The 22,526-nt window shown below is 42.4% G+C and overlaps 1 protein-coding gene across 1 annotated transcript; it reads left to right on the top strand.

Moving 5' to 3' along the window:
• The first annotated feature begins 16 nt into the window (after window positions 1-16).
• On the top strand, window positions 17-21,767 carry Nme5 (NME/NM23 family member 5). The gene is made up of 6 exons (XM_070036086.1): window positions 17-100; window positions 473-643; window positions 11,332-11,537; window positions 15,459-15,559; window positions 17,793-17,911; window positions 21,570-21,767. The coding sequence occupies exons 2-6, from the start codon at window positions 515-517 to the stop codon at window positions 21,648-21,650; spliced, it is 636 nt and encodes a 211-aa protein (XP_069892187.1). The 5' UTR covers window positions 17-100; window positions 473-514; the 3' UTR covers window positions 21,651-21,767.
• The last annotated feature ends 759 nt before the right edge of the window (window positions 21,768-22,526 follow it).

The raw sequence follows: 22,526 nt of genomic DNA, 5'->3' as shown, positions 1-22,526 counted from the left end.
AAGTCTTACTAGGATTGGCCCTGTGCAGCCACCGTAGGAAATGGGCTTCAAATCTCCTAGCAACAGATTGTGAACACACTGGAGGGCTGGTTGCACCTCGGTGAGTTTGTATTCAGAGGGTCCAGACTAGTCAGTGCTAATCCTGCCTTCTAGTCATGCCTTACCTTTACAAAAGTAATCTCTAGGGCTGAGGATTTTTACTAAAGCAGCCTGCTGGATCACGCCCCCCCCCTTCTCCCTTTCCCCAACTCCCTACCTTCCCCACCCCGCCCCTGCCACCACTGTAGTGGCTAGAATTGTTACAGTTGTCTCAGACTTTCATACCTTGATCCTCCTTTTCTCATTGAAAGCATATATCCATATAGATTGATCTGTATCTGTTGTCTATATTTTTTTCTATAAATAAAACCAATACTAGCTTTTAATCACAATTACATTGAATTTGGGATGGTGGAAACCCATGTCATTGCAGTGATACCTGTCAAGAAACTTAAATTGTACCGGAAAAGCCAAAATGGAGTTATCAATACCCCCACCTCAAATATATGTAGAAAAAACTCTGGCCATCATCAAACCAGATATTGTTGACAAAGAGGAGGAGATACAAGATATTATTCTCAGATCTGGATTCACCATTGTTCAGGTAACTTTTGGGTATGACCAATATTTTTGTTTGTCCTCCTTTTTATGTTAATGTAAATGTGCCTACTCATTTAGATCCATAGTGTTAAGCCTTAAATTTATCTTTACTTTCTAAACTTGTGTTATTTTTTTAAAAAATTTTTTTTGGTGTCAGTCCTGGGGCCTGGGCACTGTCCCTGAGCTTCTTTTGTTCAAGGCTTGCACACTACCACTTGAGCCACAATGCCAGTTCTGGTTTTTTATGTGGTACTGAACAATTGGACCCAGGGTTTCATGCATGCTAGGCAAGCACTCTATACCACTAAGCCATATTCCCAGCCCTATAGTTAACTTTTGTCACACTTCAAAAGAATAGAGAAGCAGCAGCCTGTTCTTTCCCCTGCTCTCTCCCATCCTTGTCTAGAGAGAGGTAAGTAACCATTTAATTCTTTGTGTTTTGCCAGGAGTTATTTTACATTTACAAAAAAAATCAGCTATAGTATAGAGATTCTTGTTGTCCTTGACTCCTTTACCAAATCAATTCGATTGTTAAGTGTATCTGAATCTGTCTCATTCTTTCTGATTTCTGTGTAATATTCTCATGCACAGTTCATTTACTGGATTATCTAAGCTATTCAGGCTATTGTGTCAATTATTATAAAATGTTTAGAGATCCTGAGTTCAAACTTTATAACTATTTTTTAAAAGAGTAAAGCTAAACATGGTGGTATAGACTTGTAATCCTAAAACCCTGGAACCTGAGGCTGGAGGATTTGGAATTTGAGGCCAACCTGGGCTACATAGCAAGAGCTTGTCTCAAACAAAACCCACCATTTTGGTGGTTTTAAATTTTTTGTTTACGGTTTTGGTACTGGGGCTTCAACTCAGAGCTTCATACTTACATACTATCTACTGCTTGAGCCCAGGACGAAATTTATTTTATTTTATTTTTGGCCAGTTGTGAGGCTTGAATTCAGAGGCTTGAATTCTGAGCTTTATTGTTCAAGACTAGTGCTCTAACACATTGAGCCACAGCTCCACTTCTGGTTTTCAGGTGGTTAATTGGAGATGAGTCTCACAGGTTTTCCTGCCCCCGATGGTTTTGAACTGTAATCCTCAGATCTCAGCCTCCTGAGTAGCTAGGATTACAGGTGTGAGCCACCAGTGCCCAGTGAAAACTAAATATTTTAATTGTGTGTGTGTGTGTGTGTGTGTGCGCGCGCGCGCGCGCTGGTACTAGGGGGTCTAACTCAGGACCTCTTATTCTCACTTGGATTTTCATTTAAGCCTAGTGTTCAGCTACTTGAGCCACACCTCTACTTCCAGCTTTTTGCTGGTTAATAAAAAATTTCATGGAATTTTGTGCCTAGGCTGGCTTTGAACTGTGATTCTCAGATCCAAGCCTTCTGAGTAGCTAGGATTACAGATGTGATCTCCCAGGACCTGGCTTAATCATCCCTTTTTTTTTTTTTTTTTTTTTTTTTGTCTGCCATAGGGCTTGAACTCTGGGCTTAGGGCACTGTCCCTGCACTCTTCAGCTCAAGGCCAGAGCTCTACCACTTGAGCCACAGCACCACTTCCTAGTGGTTTATTGGCGATAAGAGGCTCTCCGACATTCCTGCCCAGGCAGGCTGGCTTTGAACTGCGATCCTCAGATCTCAGCCTCCTGAGTAGCTAGGATTATAGGCTTGAGCTGCTGGCATCCGGCTTAATCATCCCTTTTTATATTCCCCTTATTTAAATTTCTTAAATATATTTGTACAATATCATTTTGCCTCTTTAATGTTTTAGAAATAGAATACTTCAGCCTGGCACTGGTGATTCATGCCTGTAATCCTAGCTCAGGAGGCTGAGATCCGAATATTATGGTTTAAAACCAGCCTGGGCAGGAAAGTCCGTGAACTCTTATCTCCAGTTAAGCAACAGAAAACTGGAAGTGGTGCTGTGGCTCAAGTGGTAGAACACTAACCTTGAGCTGAAGAGCGCAGGGACAGTGCCCTAAGCTCAGAGTTCAAGCCCCATGAATGACAAAAATAAATAAGTAATAGAATACTTCAACTGTAAGTGTGGCTCAAGTGGTAGAGTTGGTAGATAATGATTTTTAAGATAGTGGCAAAAAACATAGGCTGAACGAATGGATAATCAGCCCGGCACCAGTGGTTCAGGCCTGTAATCCTAGCTACTTAGGAGGCTGAGATCGGAGGACTGCAGTTCAAAGACAGCCCAGGCAGGAGAGTTGGTGAGACTCTTTTTTTGGTCAATCCTGGGTCTTGAACTCTGGCCCTAGAGGGAAACTATCTGAGACTTATCTCTAATTAACCACCAAAAAAGCTGGAAGTTGGCTAGGCACTGGAGACTCATGCCTATAATCCTAGTTACTCAGGAAGGCTAAGATCTGAGGACTGCAATTGAAAGTCAGCTGAGGCAGGAAAGTCCATGAGACTCTTTAATTAACCACCAGAAAATGGGAAGTGGCGTTGTACTCAAGTGGTAAAGTACTTGCCTTGAGCTAAAGAGCTCAGGGACAGAGCCCAGGCCCAAAGTTCAAGCTCTAAGACTGGGAAGAAGAAGAAAAAAAAGCTGGAAGTGTGGAAGTGGAGCAGTGGCTCAAGTTAGGATGCTAGTCTTTTGTAATAAAGTTGAGAGATAGCTCCTGGCCCTGAGTTCAAGCCCCAGAACTAGCATAAAAAGAAAAAAAAAATCTGTGTCCTGTTATGGGGGGGGGGGGGGGGAAACTACTATGAAGCAGCATTTTGCAACAATAGTTAATATGTTTATATTTGCTAATATTCACAAAAATATTTTTTGCTTTGGAATTGCCCATTAACTTTAGAAACAAATGAAGCATTCAAATTAGATACAGAGGGCTATCTGATAAAAAGTTTTTCTTTTTATTTATTTTTTTGCAAGTCCTGGGGTTTGAACTCAGAGACTGGGCACTGTCCCTGAGCTTCTTTTGCTCAAAGCTAGCAAGCTACCACTTGAGCCACTCTGCTATTTCCAGCCTTTTCTATTTATGTACTGAGGAATCAAGCCCAGAGCGTCATGCATGCTAGGCAAGCACTCTACCACTAAGCCACATTCCCAGCCCAAGTTTTTCTTTTTAATCTTTTGGCAGTACTTGGGTTTGAACTCAGGGTGCCTTTCTAGGCAGGTACCCTTCCACTTAAGCCACAGCACTAGCTCACTTGTTTGTTGTTTGAGTCTGAGTTCCACTATGTAACTTGGGCTCACCTCAAAATACATAATCCTCTTGCCTTAACCTGTGGAGTGTTGGAATTAGAAAGATTTTTTTTCTCCTGCCAATACTGGGCTTTTCACTCCCTGAATACTGTACCTTCCCTTTTCACTCAAGTCTGGAGCTTTGCTACTTGAGTGCCACCTCCTCTATTTTTGGCTGGTTAATTGGAAATAGTCTAGAAGATTTGTCTGCCCAAGCTGGCTTCGTACCAAGATCCTCAGATTTCAGCCTCCTGAGCAGCTGGTATTACAGGTATGAACCATTGGTGCTCAGTTAAAATTTTAATAATTCTTAAAAGTAAAATTCAGTACTATTAAAATATATTCATATCTATGTGCAGTATCACCAGTATCCATCTCTAGAACTTTTTCACCTCAAAATGAAACTGTGCACACATTGAAGAATTCTGCGTTCCTCTTTGCTAGCCCCTAGTAACCATTATTCTACTTTTTGTCTCTAGGAATTTGACTATTCCAGATATTTCATATAAGTGAAATAATACTTGTCCTTTTGTGTTGTATGTTTCTAAAACAGGTTTTTTCTTTTTTCTTTTGGGTCTGGTCGTGGGGTTTGAACTCTGGGCCTGGGCGCTGTCCCTCAGCTCTTCAGCTCAAGGCTAGCGATCTACCATTTGAGCCACAGCGCCACTGCCGGCTTTTTTCTTTTTGCTTATGTGGTGCTGAGGAATCGAACCCAGGGCCTCATGCATTGCAAGGCAAGCGCTCTACCACTGAGCCACCTTCCCAGCCCAAAACAGGCTTTTTTTAATAGTTGGGAATCCATTAAACTTGAGGCTTTCTTTTTTTTTTTTTTTTTCTGGGTCCAGTCATGGGGCCTGAACTCTGGGCCTGGGTGCTGACCCTTAGCTCTTCAGCTCCAGGCTAGCACTCAAGCCACAGTGCCACTTTCAGCTTTTTTCTTTTTTCTTATGTGGTGCTGAGGAATCGAACCCAGGGCCTCATGTATGCAAGGCAAGCGCTCTACCACTGAGCCATCTTCCCAGCCCAAACTTGAGGCTTTCTTGTCTCAAAGAAAACTATCTGAGCCGGGCGCTGGTGGCTCACGCCTGTAATCCTAGCTACTCAGGAGGCTAAAATCAGGATCGCGGTTCAAAGCCAGCCCAGGTAGGAGAGACTGTGAAACTCCTATCTCCAATAAACCACCAGAAAACCGGAAGTGGCGCTGTAGCTCAAGTGGTAGAGCTCTCGCCTTGAACTGAAGAGCTGAGGGACAGCACCCAAGCCCAGAGTTCAAGCCCCACGACCGACCAAAAAAAAAGAAAGAAAGAAAACTACCTGGAAAATTATGCATCTTTTCAATAGGTGGCAGTCTTTCCTTTGTTAGACTCTAAGAATTCTGTTATTGATAAGGTTGATAAAGAGAAGCATATTGATAACATTTGAGATCTCAAGGATGTTATCAATATGCTTCTCTTTATCAACCTAATTTCAAAGTTTTTCACCTGATAAAATTGTAGTCAGCAGCAGTTTAATATCAACTTTAAAGATTAATTGCTGGATGTTGGTGACATACACCTGTAATCCTAGCTACTCAAGAGGCAGAGATCTGAGGATCACAGTTTGAAGCCAGCCGGAGCAGAAAAGTCATGAGCGTCTTATCTCCAATAAACTACTAAGAAAAAGCCAGAAGTGGTAGTGTGGCTCAAGTGAGAGGCTAGCCTTGAGCACAAGGAGACTCAGGGACAGTATGTGTGCTGGTCCTAGGGCTTGAATTCAGAGCCTGAGTGCAATTCCTCAGTTTTTTGCTCAAGGCTAGTTCTTTGTCATTTGAGCCACAGCTCTACTTCTGGCTTTTTTTGGGTGATTAATTGGAAATAAGTGTCTCTCAGACTTTCCTGCCTGGCAGACTTTGAACAGCAGTCCTAGTCCTGAGTGGCTAGGATTACCTTTGTGAGTCTTTGGCACCAGGCTAAATCATTAATGTTTTTACTGTGCATAACTAACATGATTGCAGAAGGGCAGTTTTCTTCACTTGTAGAGAAGCTAGAGTAGCAATTACTCAGCACTTGGGAGATTGAGGCAAGAGGATTATAAATGCAAGGCCATCATGTATTATAACATAGTGAGATCCTGTCTCAAAATATATACAACCCAGAGGCTGGGCACCAATGACTCATACCTGTAATCCTGGCTACTCAGGAGGCTGAGATGTGAGGATCAGGGTTCGAAGCCAACCCCGGGCAGGAAAGTCCAATAAATCACTCAGAAAACCGGAAGTGGCTCTCTGGCTCTAGTGGTAGAGTGCTTGAAGAGCTCTGGGACAGCACCCAGGCCCAGAGTTCAAGCCCCATGACTGACTGACAGAACAAAACAAAACAAAACAAAACAAAACAAAACAAAAAACACTTAACCAGGCAAGAAGGTATGTGATACTTATCTCCAATTAACTACCAACGATGAGGAGAAAGGTGGGAAGGTGGCTCAGTGGTAGAGCACTTGCCTTGCATGCATGAGGTCCTGGGTTCGATTCCTCAGCACCACATAAGCAAAAAGAAAAAAGCCAGAAGTGGCACTTTGGCTCAAGTGGTAGAGCGCTAGCCTTGAGCTGATGAGCTGAGGGACAGCCGCCAAGGCCCAGAGTTCAGGCCCCACGACTGGACCCAAACAACAACAACAACAAAACAATTGAGAGCAGTCTTTCATTCAGATTCCAAGACTGACAAAAATTAATAAATCATTTGGGTCCTGGTGGTTCACACATGTAATCCTGGCTACTCAGGAAGCAAAGAGTTAGTGGCTACTCAGGAAGCAAAGAGTTAGTGGGAACTCATCTCAACAAAAGAGATAGATGCTGCCATGCATGTCATCCCAGCTACAAGGAAAAAGTAAGTAGGAGGATCATTGTCTAGGACAATTGAGGCAAAAAAACAAAACATAGGACCCTACCTGAAAAACAACCAAAGCAAAAAGAGCTTTGGTTTTTGATTCAAGTGGTAGAGCACCTGCCTAGCATTCATGAAGCCCTGACTTTAAACTCCCAATATTGGAGAAAAAAACAATAGCTTCTGTTAGTTCTAGTGACTCTTGTCTGTAATTCTAGCTACTGAGGAGGCTGAAATCTGGAGGTCTGTGGTTTGAATGAAGCCAGCCCAGGAAAAGTCCAATTTGGACTTTTGGAAAAACTCAGGCTGGAGGTATGGTAGTGCACTAGTTGAACAAGCAAGCTACGCAAGGATGAGGCCCAAAGTTCAAACCCTAGTTTTGTTTTTTTTTTTGGTCCAGTCGTGGGGCCTGAACTCTGGGCCTGGGCGCTGTCCCTCAGCTCTTCAGCTCAAGGCTAGCACTCTACCACTTGAGCCACAGCATCACTTCTGGCTTTTTTCTTTTTTGCTTATGTGGTGCTGAGGAATCAAACCCAGGGCCTCATGCATGCAAGGCAAGCGCTCTGCCACTGAGCCACCTTCCCAGCCCCAAACCCTAGTATTGAAAAAATGTTTTTATTTATTTTATTTTTTTTGGGGGGGGGGGGTCCAGTTGTGGGGCCTGAACTCTGGGCCTGGGTGCTGTCCCTCAGCTCTTCAGCTCAAGGCTAGCGCTCTACCACTTGAGCCATGGCGCCACTTCTGGCTTTTTTTTTCTTTTTCTTTTTTTTTTTTTGGTCCGGTCGTGGGGCCTGAACTCTGGGCCTGGGCGCTGTCCCTCAGCTCTTCAGCTCAAGGCTAGCACTCTACCACGTGAGCCACAGCGCCACTTCCGGCTTTTTTCTTTTTGCTTATGTGGTGCTGAGGAATTGAACCCAGGACCTCAGGCATGCAAGGCAAGCGCTCTACCACTGAGCCACCTTCCCAGCCCTGGCTTTTCTTATGTGGTGCTGAGGAATTGAACCCAGGGCCTCAGGCATGCAAGGCAAGCGCTCTACCACTGAGCCACCTTCCTAGCCCTGAAAAAATGTTTTTAATAGAAAGGTTTTTAATATTTTTAAAGAGCTATTATTTGATATAGCAATTCCAATACTATATATAGAGATCCAAAAGGAATGAAATTAGTATGTTGAAACAACATCTAACTCCATACATATTGTAGTACTGTTCACAATAGCTAAGAAATGGAAAAACCTAAGTGTCTCTGAACTAATGACTAGATAAAGAAAATGTAATACAGGTACCTTCATGGAATACTGTTCAACCATAAAAAAGAATGAGGGCTGGGGTATGGCTCAAGTCTAGAAAATAGGAAACCCTGAGTTCAAATCCCAGTGCTGACAAAAAAAAAAGAAAAAAAAGAAAAGAAATCTTGTATTTTGCAAATATTTGAGAAGATATGTTTAACTTGATTTAAATATTATATAATATATAATTATAAGTACAATTTTTTTTGTTGTTGTTACCAGTGGGGCTTGAATTCGGGACCTGGGTGCTGTCCCTTAGCTCTTCAGCTCAAGGCTAGTGCTCTACCACTTTTTAGCCACAGCACCACTTCTAGTTTTCTGGTGGTTTATTGGAGATAAGAGTCTCACAGATTTTCCTGCCTGGGCTGGCTTTGAACCATGATCCTCAGATCTCAGCCTCCTGAGTAGCTAGGATTATAGGCGTGAGCCACCAAAGCCCAGCATAAGCACAATTTTTGTTTCTTTTTTCTTTTTGCTAATTCTGGGGCTTGAACTCAGGGCCTGGGCACTGTCCTTGAGCTTCTCTGTGCTCAAGACTAGCACTCTACCACTTGAGCCACAGTGCTATTTCCAGATTTTTCTGTTTATGTGGTCCTGAGGAATTGAACCCAAGGCTTCATGAATACTAGGCAATCACTCTACCACTAAGCCATATTGCTAGCCCCAATTCTTACGTTTCTATGTGTCTGTTAAAAATATAAAATTGGGCCAGAAACTAGTGGCTCACACCAGTAATCCTAGCTAGTCAAGAGGCTGAGATCTGAGGATCATGGTTCAAAGCCAGCCTGGGCAGGAAAGTGTGAGACTCGTCTTCAATTAACCACCAAAAAAGCCAGAAGCAGAGCTATGGATCAAGTGATAGAGCACTAGGCTTGAGCAAATGGCCCTCAGAACCAGTGAAAGAAAGAAAGAAAGAAAGAAAGAAAGAAAGAAAGAAAGAAAGAAAGAAAGAAAGAAAGAAAGAAAGAAAGAAAGAAAGAAAGAAAGAAAAGAAAGAAAGAAAGAGGGCTGGGAAAGTGGCTCAGTGGTAGAGCGCTTGCCTTGCATGCATGAGGTCCTGGATTTGCTTCCCCAGCACCACATAAGCAAAAAGAAAAAAAGCCGGAAGTGGTAGAGCGCTAGCCTTGAGCTGAAGAGATGAGGGTAGCACCCAGGCCCAGAGTTCAGGCCCCACGACCGGACCCCCCCCCAAAAAAAAAGAAAGAAAGGAAGGAAGGAAGGAACGAAGGAAGGAAGGAAGGAAAAGAAAAAAGGAAAGAAAAGAGAACAGAAGAGAGAGGGAGGGAAAAAGTGAAGGAAGGAAGGAAAAGAAGGAAGGAAGATAGGAAGGGCAGGAGGGAAGAAGGAAGAAAGGAAAGAAAGAAGGTAGGAAGGTAAAACGGGGAGCTAGAGGCATGTTCAAGTAATAGCTGTGCATGTAAAAGTCATGTAAGAGTTCAAGTCCATGATTTCAAGCCCCAGTACCTGCAAAACAATAAATAAGTAAATACTAGTGTATTAGCTCACTGTTAGAGTGCCTGCCTAGAATGTGCCAGATCCTCAGTTCAATCCTTTCCCCTTCCATTCTCTTCTTTTTCCTTTTTTAATAGTACTGTTTGAAGTCACAGCCTTATACTTGCTAAGCAGGTGTTCTACCACTTGAGCTATGCTCCCAACATCTCCCTTCTCTCTCTCTCTTTTTTTTTAAACAAGGTCTCATCGTGGAGCCTCTGGAACTTGTGATCCTCTTGCCTCAGCTTCCGAAGTGCTGGGATTACAGGCATAGGCCATTACATACAAGTAGATTTTTTTTCCTGGTCCTGGGGTTTGAACTCAGGGCCTGGGCTCTTTCTCTGAGCCTTTCTGTACTCAGGGCTAGTGCTCTACCACTTGAGCCACAGCACCACATCTGGCCTTTTCTGTTTATGTGATATTGAGGAAATGAACCCAGGGCTTCATGCATGCTAGGCAAGCACTCTACCAAAGTCATATTCTCAGCCCCCAAGTAGAAGATTTATTTTTGGTTGATTGTGGAGTTTGAACTGCTGTCCCTCAGCTCTTCAGCTCAAGGTGAGTGCTCTACCACTTGAGTCAAAGCGCCACTACCAGTTTTCTGGTGGTTAATTGGAGATAAGAATCTCATGGAATGCAAGAGCCGGTGGCTCAAGCCTGTAATCCTAGCTACTCAGGAGGCTGAGATCTGAGGATCACGGTTCAAAGCCAGCCCGGGCAGGAAAGTCTGTGAGACTCTTTTTTTTTTTTTTTTTCAAGTTGAATGCTTTGGGATTTATTTTAGTATAAGAAGGAGAGAAACATTTCCTGCTTTCCACAAGGGAAATGTGAATTAAAGACTCAAAATCTGATTTCAAAGATCTCACTTGTATCCTTTATATTTTCTGACCTGGGAGAAGGCATGTTATCGTGCCATTTAACAACTCCTAGCCCTTAGATAATGGCTCTGGATAAGTAAGATGGAAATTTTTTTTTTAAATTATTGTGAAAATACTGTACAGAGGGGTCACAATTACATGGGCAAGATAATGAGTACATTTCTTATCAAGCATTGTAGCCTCCTTTGTTTCCTCTTCCCATCCCTTCCCATCCTCCCCCTGCCTCCCCACCCAATCCTCCTCCCCCCCCACCCAATCCTCCTCCCCCCCACCAAAGTTGTAAAGTTCATTTTCAACATAACAACTTGTACATCTCATTGTTGCAATGGGTACACCTGTATCCCTATTTAAACGATTCTGTGAGACTCTTATCTCCAATAAGTCATTAGAAAACGAAGTGGTGCTGTGGCTCAAGCGGTAGAGCACTCACCTTGAGCTGAAGAGCACAGGGATAGCGCCCAAGCCCAGATTTCAAGCCCCATGGCCAAAAAAAAAAAAAAGAATCTCATGGACTTTCCTGCCCAGACTGGCTTTGAACCATGATCCTCACATCTCAGCCTCCTGAGTAGCTAGGATTACAGGTGTGAGCCACCGGCACATTTTCTTAAGTAGGTTAACTAATTTCTATTATTATTTCAACATATCTTCATAATGAAAAGATAAACCGAATTTGTTATCAGACTGGTGGTAATTCAAGTTATTAATGATTTCATGGGCTTGGGTGCTGTAATACTAGTTATTTAGGAAGCTGAGATCTGAGTCAGATCATGGTTCAAATCCAGCCAGGCAGAAAAGTCACTGAGACTCTTATTAAGCAGCAAAAACAAAGGTATAGACCCCAGGCCCTGAGTTAAGGACCAGTACTGGCACTAAAAAAATAAATAAATAATATCATGGTGTTTTATTGAACTGTCACTTTAAGTGCTTTTGTTGACTTTGTTTTTTGTTTTTGTTTGTTTTTGTTTTTAATAGAGAAGAAAACTACATCTCAGCCCTGAACACTGTAGTAACTTTTATGTGGAACAGTATGGGAAAATGTTTTTCCCAAATTTAACAGCTTACATGAGTTCTGGACCACTTGTTGCTATGATACTAGCAAGATATAATGCCATTTCTTACTGGAAAGAACTTTTGGGACCAGCTAATAGTTTGATAGCTAAAGAGTTACACCCAGACAGGTAATTTTCTTGGGGTGGAGAGATGGAAACTATGTGTGAAAATGGAAAACAAAACAACTCTGAAAATTTTTTTATTTTTAATTTTTAAAATTTTTTTGGTCGGTGGTGGGACCTGAACTCTGGGCCTGGGCGCTGTCCCTCAGCTCTAGGCTAGAGTCTACCACTTGATCCACAGCACCACTTCCAGCTTTTTCTGCTTATGTGGTGCTAAGGAATCGAACCCAGGGCCTCATGAATGCAAGGCAAGCACTCTATCACTGAGCCACTTTTCCAGCCCCTGAAATTTTTTTAAATTCGGAATTTTTCCTAAATAAGCTTTTCTTTTTCATTTTAACCATTTCAATGTCTTTCTTAATACTTGCATCTGATGTGTGATTGATTAGCCTTACTACTAATTCTTTTTTTTTGGGGGGGGGGATCCGGTTGTGGGGCCTGAACTATGGGCCTGGGCACTGTCCCTCAGCTCTTCAGCTCAAGGCTAGCACTCTACCACTTGAGCGATAGCGCCACTTCCGCCTTTTTTCTTTTTGTTTATGTGGTGCTGGGGAATCAAACCCAGGGCCTCAGGCATGCAAGGCGAGCGCTCTACCACTGAGCCACTTTCCCAGCCCCATTTTTACTACTAATTCTTGAACTAAATCACCAAAAAGTAGAATTTTTCTTTTTTCACAAAATAGAATTTTTCATGGGAAACTGGAATCTTTTTTTTTTTTTTCTCTTTTGGTTGTGGGGCTTGAACTCTGGGCCAGCTCTTAAGCTCAAGGCAAGCATTCTACCACTTGATCCACAACGCCACTTCTATTTTCTGGTGGTTAATTGGAGATAAAGGTCTCACAGACCTTTCCTACCTGCACTGGCTTTGAGCCATGATCCTCAGATCTTGGCCTCCTGAGTAGTTAGAATTACAGGCATGAGCCACCAGCACCAAGCTGGATTTTTGGGGGGGGCCGGGGGGACAAAAATCTTACTATGTAGCCAAGGCTGGCCTCAGACTTGACTGTGATGGTATTTTAAAATACTATTGGGGGCTGGGAAGGTAGCTCAGTGGTAGAGTGCTTGCCTTGCGTGCATGAGACCCTGGCTTGGATGCCTCAGCACCAAATAAGCAGAAAAAGCCAGAAGTGGCACTGTGGCTCAAGTGGTAGAGTGCTAGCCTTGAGAAGAGCTCAGGCCCAGAGTTCAAACAACTGATCAAAAAAAAAAAAAAAAAGAATATTGGTAGAATATTGGGAGGGCTGGGAATGTGGTTTGGTGGTAGGGTGCTTACCTAGCTATGCATGAAGCCCTAGGTTTGATTCCTCAGTACCACATAAACAGAAAAAGCCTGAAGTGGGGCTGTGGCTCCAGAAGAGTGTTAGTCTTGAGCAAAAGAAGCTCACGGATAGTGCCCAGGCCCTGAGTTCAAGCTCCAGGACTTAAAAAAAAAAAAAAAAAGAATATTGGTAAGCCAGGTATCACTGGTTCACACCTGTAACCTTAACTGAACTCTGAAGATCCTGGTTAAAAGCCAGCTAGGGAAAACAAATCTTGCTAATCTCCAATTAGTAAACAAAAAGTCAGTGAAAGTTTGAGCAGAAAAGCTGAGTAAGACCATGAGGTTGAGTTCAAGCCTCCTTACACATAGGCACAGACACAGACGCACACACACAGACACACACAGACACACACACACACACACACACTGGTGATTGGTGGCTCACATGTTAATCCTAGCTATTTAGGAGGATCACAACTTGAGGCCACCCTGGGCAAAAAAGTTCATGAGACCCCCATCTCAACCAATAATTAGGTGTCATGGTATGCCTCTTGTCCATGCTATGGAGAAGCTGAGATCAGTGGTGGCAAACTGTTCAGATTGGGAAGCAAAATGATCATGAGACCTCAATCTGCATACAAGAAGCTAAGTGTAAGGGTACACACTGGTCACTTCAGCTATGCAGAAAGCATAAACACTATCTCTAAAGTAACTAGAGCAAAAAGGGCCAGAGGTGTGGCTCAAGTAGGAAGCTGTCTACCAAGTAGGAAGCTCTGAATTCAACTGTCCACATTAAAGAATATTGGTGAGGCAGGAGCAGGAATCCAAGTTTTATAAAAACAAGGACATGGACTGGGAAGTGTCTTAGTGGTAGAGTGCTTTTGCCTAACATGCATGAAGCTCTGGGTTTGATTCCTCAGTACTACATAAACAGAAAAAGCTGGAAGTGGTGCTATGGTTCAAGTGGTAGAGTGCTAGCCTTGAGCAAATGAAGCTCAGGGACAGTGATTGGCCCTGAGTTCAAGCCCCAGGACTGGCAAAAAAAAAAAAAAAAAAAAAAAAAAAGGCAGGGGGAGGGGGGGACATGAATTTACTGATTGAATTTACATTGCTTTTTTTATTTGTCACAAAATAGCACTTTTCGGGGCTGGGAAGTTGGCTTAGTGGTAGAGCGCTTGCCTTGCATGCCTGAGGCCCTGGGTTCGATTCCTCAGCACCACATAAGCAAAAGGAAAAAAGCCAGAAGTGGTGCTGTGGCTCAAGTGGTGGAGCGCTAGCCTTGAGCTGAAGAGCTTGAGGGACAGTGCCCAGGCCCAGAGTTCAGGCCCCATGACTGGACCCAAAAAACAAAAAAACAAAATAGCACTTTTCTATCTAGAGAATTCATTTTCCCAGCAGTTCCCTCTTTAAGATTTAAATGTATTTGAACTTCATCTAGGTAGATGCAAGCTTAAGTTTAAAATAGATTGAAGAGAAGCTGGGTACTGGCTCACCTATAATCCTAGCTACTCTGGAGGCTGAGATCTGAGGATTGGGGTACAAAGCCAGTGGGGGCAGAAAATTCCTGTGAGACTCCTAGACTCTTATCTCCAATTAATCCCTGAAAAACTGGAAGTGGAGCTTCCGCTCAAAGTGGGTAGTAGAGCATTAGCCTTGAACAAAAGAGCTCAGGGACAGAACCCAGGTCATGAGTTCAAACCCCACAGCTAGGGAAAAAAAAAGAATCGAAGAGGGTGAGTGAAGATGAATATAGTAGAGGTAGTTTGTTTGCATGTATAATAATAGAACAATAAGCGGGGCGCAGGTGACTCAAGCCTGGATTCCTAGCTACTCAGGAGGCTGAGATCTGAGGATCGAAGTTCAAAACCAGTCTGGGCAGGAAAGTCCTTGAGACTCAATTTTTTCTTTCTTTTCATCTTTCTTTCTTTCTTCCTTCCTTCCTTTCTTGCTTTTTTTTTTTTTTTTTTTTTGCCAGTCCTGAGGCCTGAACTCTGGGCCTGGATGCTGTCTCAGCTCTTCAGCTCAAGGCTAGCACTCTACCACTTGAGCCACAGTGCCACTTCTGGCCTTTTCTCCTTATTTGGTGCTGAGGCATCCAAGCCAGGGTCTCATGCATGCAAGGCAAGCACTCTACCACTGAGCCACCTTCCCAGCCCCCTCGAGACTCTTATCTACAATATTAATACCAGAAAACCTGAAGTGACTCTGGCTCAAGTGGTAGAGTGCTTGTCTTTTTTTTTTTTTTTGGGGGGGGGGTCCGGTCGTGGGCTGAACTCTGGACCTGGCTTTTTTCTTTTTGCTTATGTGGTACTGAGGAATCGAACCCAGGGCCTCAAGCATGTGAGGCAAGTGCTCTACCACTGAGCCATCATCCCAGCCCCGAGTGCTTGTCTTGAGCTGAAGAGCTGAGGGACAGTGCCCAGGCCCATAGTTCAAGCCCCACAATGGACAGAAAATAAAAACAAACAAAAAACAATAAACCTATTGAAATTGAAGGAGAGATTGGGTGATGATGGGTGGGGGGGAGATTGATTGAAATACACACTGTATACATTGGAAATGTCACAGAGAAATATAGTAATATTTTTATAAAATTTCTAAGAATACTTTCATATGAAATAAGGGAAGGATATTAGAGTAAATAATCATCTCTAATTTACTTTTAGCTTAAGGGCAATTTATGGCACAGATGACTTAAGGAATGCACTTCATGGGAGTAATGACTTTGCTGCTGCAGAAAGGGAAATTCGTTTTATGTTTCCTGAAGGTGAGTTATAGACAACTAATTTCTCAACTTTATCTCTTAATTGTTCACTTTTTTGGGGTTTTTTTTTGGTGCCAGTCCTGGCTTTGAACTCAAGACCCTGAGCTTCTTTGCTCAAGACTAGTGGTCTACCTTGAGCTATAGCTTCACTTCCAGATTTTTTGATGATTAATTGGAGATAAGAGTCTCTCTCACAGACATTCTTGTCCCTGTTGGCTTTGAACTGAGGTTCTCAGATCTCAGTCTCCTGAGTAGCTAGGATTAGAAGTGTGATCTACCTGGTCCCAACTTGTTTACTTTTCTTTTTTTGGAAGATGTGGGCTGAGAAGCAAGATAAGAATTTTTCTTCAATGTATTTTATCATATTTTCATGTGGTATTTACGCAGAAACTTGAAGTCATGGGTGAAAATTTCAAAGTTTCCCTTATAAATATGTTCGCCAGTGGCTCACATCTGTAATCCTAGCTCATGAGAATCTCATTTTGAAAATAGCCTGTGAACGAGTCTATGAGACTCTTATCTCCAATTAGCACCAAAATGCCAGAACTGGAGCTGTGACTGAAGTGTAGAATGCTAGCACAAAAGGGACATCTGTGTTTAAGCCCCATGACCAGCATAAAATAAGAAATATATGTGTCCCATAGGAAAATTTTGGAGAATTTAACTTCTTTATTCCTTTATTTTTTGTCAACTGTGGGGTTTGAACTCAGGTTCTGGGCACTGTCTCTGAGCTCTTTTGCTCAAGGCTAGCACTCTACCCACTTTGAGCCACAGTGTCACTTCCAGTTTTTGAGTAGTTAATGGAGAATAGAGACTTTTCTGCCCAGGCTGGCTTTGAACCATGATCCTTGGATCTCAGCCTTCTGAGTAGCTAGGATTATAAGCATAAGCCACAGGTGCCTGGCTCTTCTTTTTTTGTTGTTGTTAGGTATATGTAAAATTGTTCTTCTATGCCGCTGGGAAGGTGGCTCAGTGGTAGAGTGCTTGCCTTGCATGCATGAGGCCCTGGGTTCAATTCCTCAGCACCACATAAGCAGAAAAAAAAAGCCGGAAGTGGCACTGAGGCTCAAGTGGTAGAGTGCTAGCCTTGAGCTGAAGGGCTGAGGGACAGCGCCCAGGCTCAGAGTTCAGGCCCCACGATCAGACCAAAAAAAAAAAAAAAAAAAAAGAGTCTTGAAAAAAAAAATTGTTCTTCTATGTTGTAATTTTGTGTGTGTGTGTGTGTGTGTGTGTGTGTGTGTGTGTGTGTGTGTGTGTGTGTGTGTGTATGGTATTAGGGTTTGAACCCAGGGCTTTGTGCTTATTCAGCTGGCCACACCTCCAGCCTGGCTTTTTGCTGGGTATTTTGGAGACTCACAGACTTTTGTGTCCCAGCTAGCTTCTGAGGCCCTCCAGGACTCTGCTTCTGTGAGAGCCACTGGTGCCTGACTAAAATGTATTTTATTATGTGTAATAAAATGAATTTTATTATGTGTAACTAATACCTCCATAAGAGGGTTTGTGTGTGTGTGTGTGTGTGTGCGCATGCCAGTTCTGGGACTTGAACTCAGGGCCTAGGCACTGTTCCTGAACTTTTGTGCTTAAGGCTAGCACTCTTACCACTTGAGCTATATAGCTCCATTTCCAGCTTTTTAGTGATTAATTAACATCTTGCTGACTTTCCTGCCAGGCCTGGCTTTGAACCGTAATCTGCAGATCTCAGCCTCTTTAGTTGCTAGGATTGTAGGTATGTGCCACCAGTGCCTAGCCTTAATGAATTTTTTAAAATATATAAAACATATATGTTTATATGTATATATATTTATGCCTAAATATAAAACATATATATAAATATATAAAAATGAGTGCTTCTCATGGTATTAGAAATTCTTTTTAGCTAGGTACCAGTAGATACTAAATCTATACACCTATTATATCTAGTTATTCAGGAAGTAGAGATCTGAGGATCACAGTTTGAAGCCACACTAGCATAGAAACTTGAGATACTCTTTATCTCCAATTAACCACCAAAACACACAGAAATTGAGCTCTGGGTTAAGTGGTATAGAGTATTCAGCTTGAACAGAAAAGCTCAGGACAAGACAGCACCAGGCACTGAGTTGAATCCCCAGGACTAGCACCAATAAAACTGAGAGAGAGTGGGGGAGGAGAGATTCTTTAATATTTGTATAATGTTTTAACATTTTTTAGTGTCTGTTTAATCACTTTTTTAAAGAGAATATGTTTATAATTTCAGTGATTATTGAGCCCATTCCAGTTGGACAAGTTGCTAAGGACTATTTAAATTTATATGTAACACCAACTCTGCTTGAAGGACTCACAGAACTTTGCAAGCAAAAACCAGAGGATCCTTTTGTAAGTATTCTTTTTATTGACATTAAAGAATATTCCTTTAGGGCTGGGAAGGTGGCTCAGTGGTAGAGCACTTGCCTTGCATGCATGAGGCCCTGGGTTCGATTCCTCAGTACCACATAAGCAAAAAGGAAAAAGCCAGAAGTGGCGCTGTGTCTCAAGTGGTAGAATGCTAGCCTTGAGCTGAAGAGCTGAGGAACAGCGTCCAGGCCCAGAGTACAGGCCCCATGACCGGACCCCCCCCCAAAAAAAAGAATATTGCTTTATCCTGTTTATATGTAAAACCTTTATATCCATTTATATAAATACATGTATTATATGTATGTCCATACATACATGTACATATATATACACATACATATATATAGGGTTCAAACTGGCAGCTTTGAATATGCTAAGCAATTGTTCTACTACTGAGCTACAAACCCAGTTCCTAAATGTTAAGGTTTTAAAAACTATCACAATAAATAGCTATTTATAACACTATTTTTACTATTTCTACATATATATGTGTGTATATGTAGAAATAGTAAAAATAGTGATATATATGTATGTATGTATAAATATATATATACATATATATATATATATATATATATATAGTGTGTGTGTGTGTGTGTGTGTGTGTGTGTGTGTATGTGTGTGTGTGTGAAACAAGGCTTGAACTCAGGCCCTGAGTTTTGTACTAAAGTTCCACAGCTCCACTTTTTGGCTTTTTAGTGGTTAATTGGACATAAGAGTCTTTAGGAGGGGTTGGGAAGGTGGCTCAGTGGTAGAGCACTTGCCTTGCATGCCTGAGGCCCTGGGTTCCACTCCCCAGCACCACATAAGCAAAAAGAAAAAAAGCCGGAAGTGGTGCTGTGGCTCAAGTGGTAGAGCGCTAGCCTTGAGCTGAAGAGCTGAGGGACAGCACCCAGGCCGAGTTCAGGCCCCACGACTGGACCCAAAAAAAAAAAAAAAAAAAGAGTCTTAAGGACTTTCCTGCCCGGGCTGGCTTTGAACTGTGATCCTCAGATCTCAGCCTCCTGAGTATCTAGGATTGTAGGCATGAGTCACCAGTACCCGGTTTACGAATAGTCATTTTTGTTACAGGTTTTTTGTATATATTATACACACATGTATATATACATACACACATACACATACACATATTGGTGTTAATGGGATCTGTGCTCAGGATCTCCATGTTTCCTAGGAAGGTGTTCAACCACTTGAGCCATTCTCCCTACAATTTGTTTGCCAGTCCTGGGGGTTGAACTCAAACCACTTGAGCCATTCTGCCTACAATTTGTTTGCCAGTCTTGGGGGTTGAACTCAGGGCCTGGGTGTTGTCCCTGAGCTTCTGCTCAAGGTTAGCACTCTAACATTTCAGTCACAGAATCACTTCTGGCTTTTTATGTTTATGTGGTGCTGAGGAATTAAACCCAGGGCTTCATGCATGCTAGGCAAGCGCTCTACCACTGAGCCACATTCCCAGTCCCTCTGCTTGGTCTTTATCCCAACCCAAGTTGTCTCTGGTTATCAAGGAGTCAGGCTTATATCCTAGTAACAATTTGTTACTAGGGTGAAGGGGTAATACAAGGAAGTTAGAAAGCACTTCAACCACCAGTGAAAAAGTTTCCACTTAAAAAAGTCTATTCAACTCTGTTAGTAACATACCCTTTACATAGCTGACTAATGAAAAACAACACAACTGGTATAGTTTGAAGTCAAGAAGCAAGTAAATCAGGTGCCAGTGGCTCACACCTGCAATCCTAGTACTCAGGAGGCTGAGATCTGAGGATCACTGTTCAAAGCCAGCCCAGGCAGGAAAGTAGGTGAGACTCTTTTTTTTTTTTTTTGGTCGGCCGTGGGGCTTGAACTCTGGGCCTGGGCGCTGTCCTTCAGCTCTTCAGCTCAAGGCGAGCGCTCTACCACTTGAGCTACAGCGCCACTTCCGGTTTTCTGGTGGTTTATTAGAGATAGGAGTCTCATGGTCTCTCCTGCCCAGGCTGGCTTTGAACCGTGATCCTCAGATCTCAGCCTCCTGAGTAGCTAGGATTACAGGCGTGAGCCACCAGCGCCCGGCTCTAAGTACGTGAGACTCTTATCTTCAATTAACCACCAGAAAACTGGAAGTGGCTCAGTGGCTCACCAGTGGTAGAGTGCTAACCTTGAGCTGAAGAGCTCAGGGACAGCACCTAGGCCCTGAGTACAAGCCCTACAACCTACAAAAAAAAGAAAGGAAAAAGAAGCAAGTAAATTCCAGGAAAAATCAGTGCCAGGAAATATCAGTACAGAATGTTGACTTGTTACAAGATGGACATTTTGTTTTGATAGAAAAGATTGCTTTTTCTCACAATTCCCCTCTTCGTACATTCTCATTTTTTTGTTTTTTGTTTTTCTTTTTTCTTTTTCTTTTGTCAGTTGTAGGTCTTGAATTCAGGGCCTGGGTTCTGTCTCTGAGTTTTTTTACTCAAGGCTTACATCTACCACTTTTGAGATACAGCTTCATTTCCAGTTTTCTGGTGGTTAATTGGAGATAAATGTCTCACGGACTTCCCTGCCTGGGCTGGCTTTGAACTGTGATCCTCAGATCTCAGCCTCCTGAGTAGCTAGAATATACAAACATGAGCCACCAGCACCCAGCTTACATTCTCATTCTTTTTTTTTTTTTTTTAATATTTTTTTTTTTTTTGGTTGGTTATGGGACCTGAACGCTGGGCCTGGGCACTGTCCCTCAGCTCTTCAGCTCAAGACTAGCACTCTACCACTTGAACCACAGCACCACTTCTGACTTTTTTTGTTTATATGATGCTGAGGAATCAAACCCAGGGCCTCATGCATGCTAGGCAAGCACTCTACCACTGAGCCACCTTCCCAGCCCCTACATTCTCATTCTTTTCTTCAATTTCTGTGAGGAGTACATGACTTAGATGCTCAGATGTCTCAGGAGGAAGGCATCACTGCTAATAGGGTAAGGGTGACTGCTCAATCAGTCTAGTACTGAGGCAGTCTAGTACTCCACAAATGATGTCAAGATAGATGTCATAACTTCTTTCCACCTTCCAAACCACTTAAAGTAGGTGAAGGTATTCATCTTTCCCTGAATTTTTTGGCTGACCCATTAGCCACCATGGGCAGGCTTTGCAATGCCTTAGTTATGGTCCCACCTGGGGTGATGGTGTCAGGTATAATGTACAACATTGTGCTCCAGTTACTACACAGACCTCTCCTTTTTCTGCCAGTATCAGATCTAATGTTAGCCTGTTTTGTTTTGGATAGTTTTTTTCTTTTCAGGCCATATGACTGTTAGTGTCTAATTGTTTAGCTATTTCCTTGGTTGTGTTTCTGGTATAGTTGCCAATTATAGTGAAAATAATTAATCTAATCAACATTTTTATTGACCCACCAAAACTGGAATACTATTGTCATTTTATTTCTGGCTTTAAATTCATTTGGTACTCCCCCAGAAACCCCAATTGTATCAATGTAAATGTCAGGGTCAAGAGAACCTCTAGGAATATATTCCTTCTCTTTCTGGTTTTTGTCTCTATGGTGTAGAACTGCATGCCTGGATGAAAAGAATTGTCAGTAGTATCAAAGCACAGGTATCTGCCCAATTCTCCAGAAGAGTCTCAAGTAAATGTTTATTAACTTAAGAGATTTTTCTCTCCCACAGATATGGCTGGCTGATTGGCTGCTGAAGAATAATCCCAACAAACCTAAGCTTTGCCACTATCTAATCACAGAAGAACCTTAAAATCCACCAGGAGCCTTCACCCTGCAAAAGTCTTTGCAGCTACTTAGTAAAGAGACCTTGCGTTTGAGCAGCTACATGTGAAATAAATCATTTCTTAAAAATAAATGTTAAAGAATATGCAGCAAAGAACATTATTTAAGGTAATACAAGACTAGGATATGATTAGAATGATGATAACCACGAGTAATAGAAGATTTATGCAAGATATTGATAGATTTTTTCTTAATATGTATTTTTTATTTTTATTTTTATTTATTTATTTATTTTTGGGTCCAGTCGTGGGGACTGAACTCTGGGCCTGGGCGCTGTCCCTCAGCTCTTCAGCTCAAGGCTAGCGCTCTACCACTTGAGCCACAGCGCCACTTCCGGCTTTTTTCTTTTTTCTTATGTGGTGCTGAGGAATCGAACCCACGGCCTCAGGCATGCAAGGCAAGCGCTCTACCACTGAGCCACCTTCCCAGCCCTTCAATTCTGTCTTTTAAAAAAATTAAATTATTATTATAAAGGTGATGTACAAAGGACTTATAGTTACATAAGTCAGGTAAAGAGTACATTTCTTTTTGGACAATATTGCCACTTCCCTCACTCCCAGTTTTACCCTCCCCTCCCACTCACAAGTTGTATAGTTCATTTTCAACGTAGTGTATAGTAACTACCAGTTCTGCGCTTTGCTGGCTAATTTGAGAAAAGAGTATTTTGGTTTTGTCCACCAAGTCTGGCTTAGAACCTCATTCTTTTAGCTCTCAGTCTTCTGATTAGCTAGGATGATTGGCATGAGTAAACGGTGGCTGGCTAGATTGTTAAGAAGACATGAAAGTTTAGTTTTTTTCCTCCTCTTCCTCCTCTTCCTTTTTTTCTTCTTCCTCCACCACCACC

Source organism: Dipodomys merriami, unplaced genomic scaffold (assembly GCF_024711535.1).
Source record: "Dipodomys merriami isolate MVZ:Mamm:240054 unplaced genomic scaffold, mDipMer1.0.p SCAF_27, whole genome shotgun sequence".
NCBI classification, from domain to species: Eukaryota; Metazoa; Chordata; class Mammalia; order Rodentia; family Heteromyidae; genus Dipodomys; species Dipodomys merriami.
The sequence above is the reverse complement of the archived record's forward strand: the minus strand, read 5'-3'. Positions and strand labels throughout refer to the sequence as shown.

What these genes read in the sequence shown, in the direction of transcription:
- Nme5 (XM_070036086.1), top strand. Translation starts at nt 515, where the DNA reads ATGGAGTTATCAATACCCCCACCTCAAATATATGTAGAAAAAACTCTG. An exon ending in CTGGATTCACCATTGTTCAG is followed by an intron (nt 644 to 11,331) that starts GTAACTTTTGGG and finishes TGTTTTTAATAG; the next exon opens with AGAAGAAAACTACATCTCAG. An exon ending in TCGTTTTATGTTTCCTGAAG is followed by an intron (nt 15,560 to 17,792) that starts GTGAGTTATAGA and finishes TTATAATTTCAG; the next exon opens with TGATTATTGAGCCCATTCCA.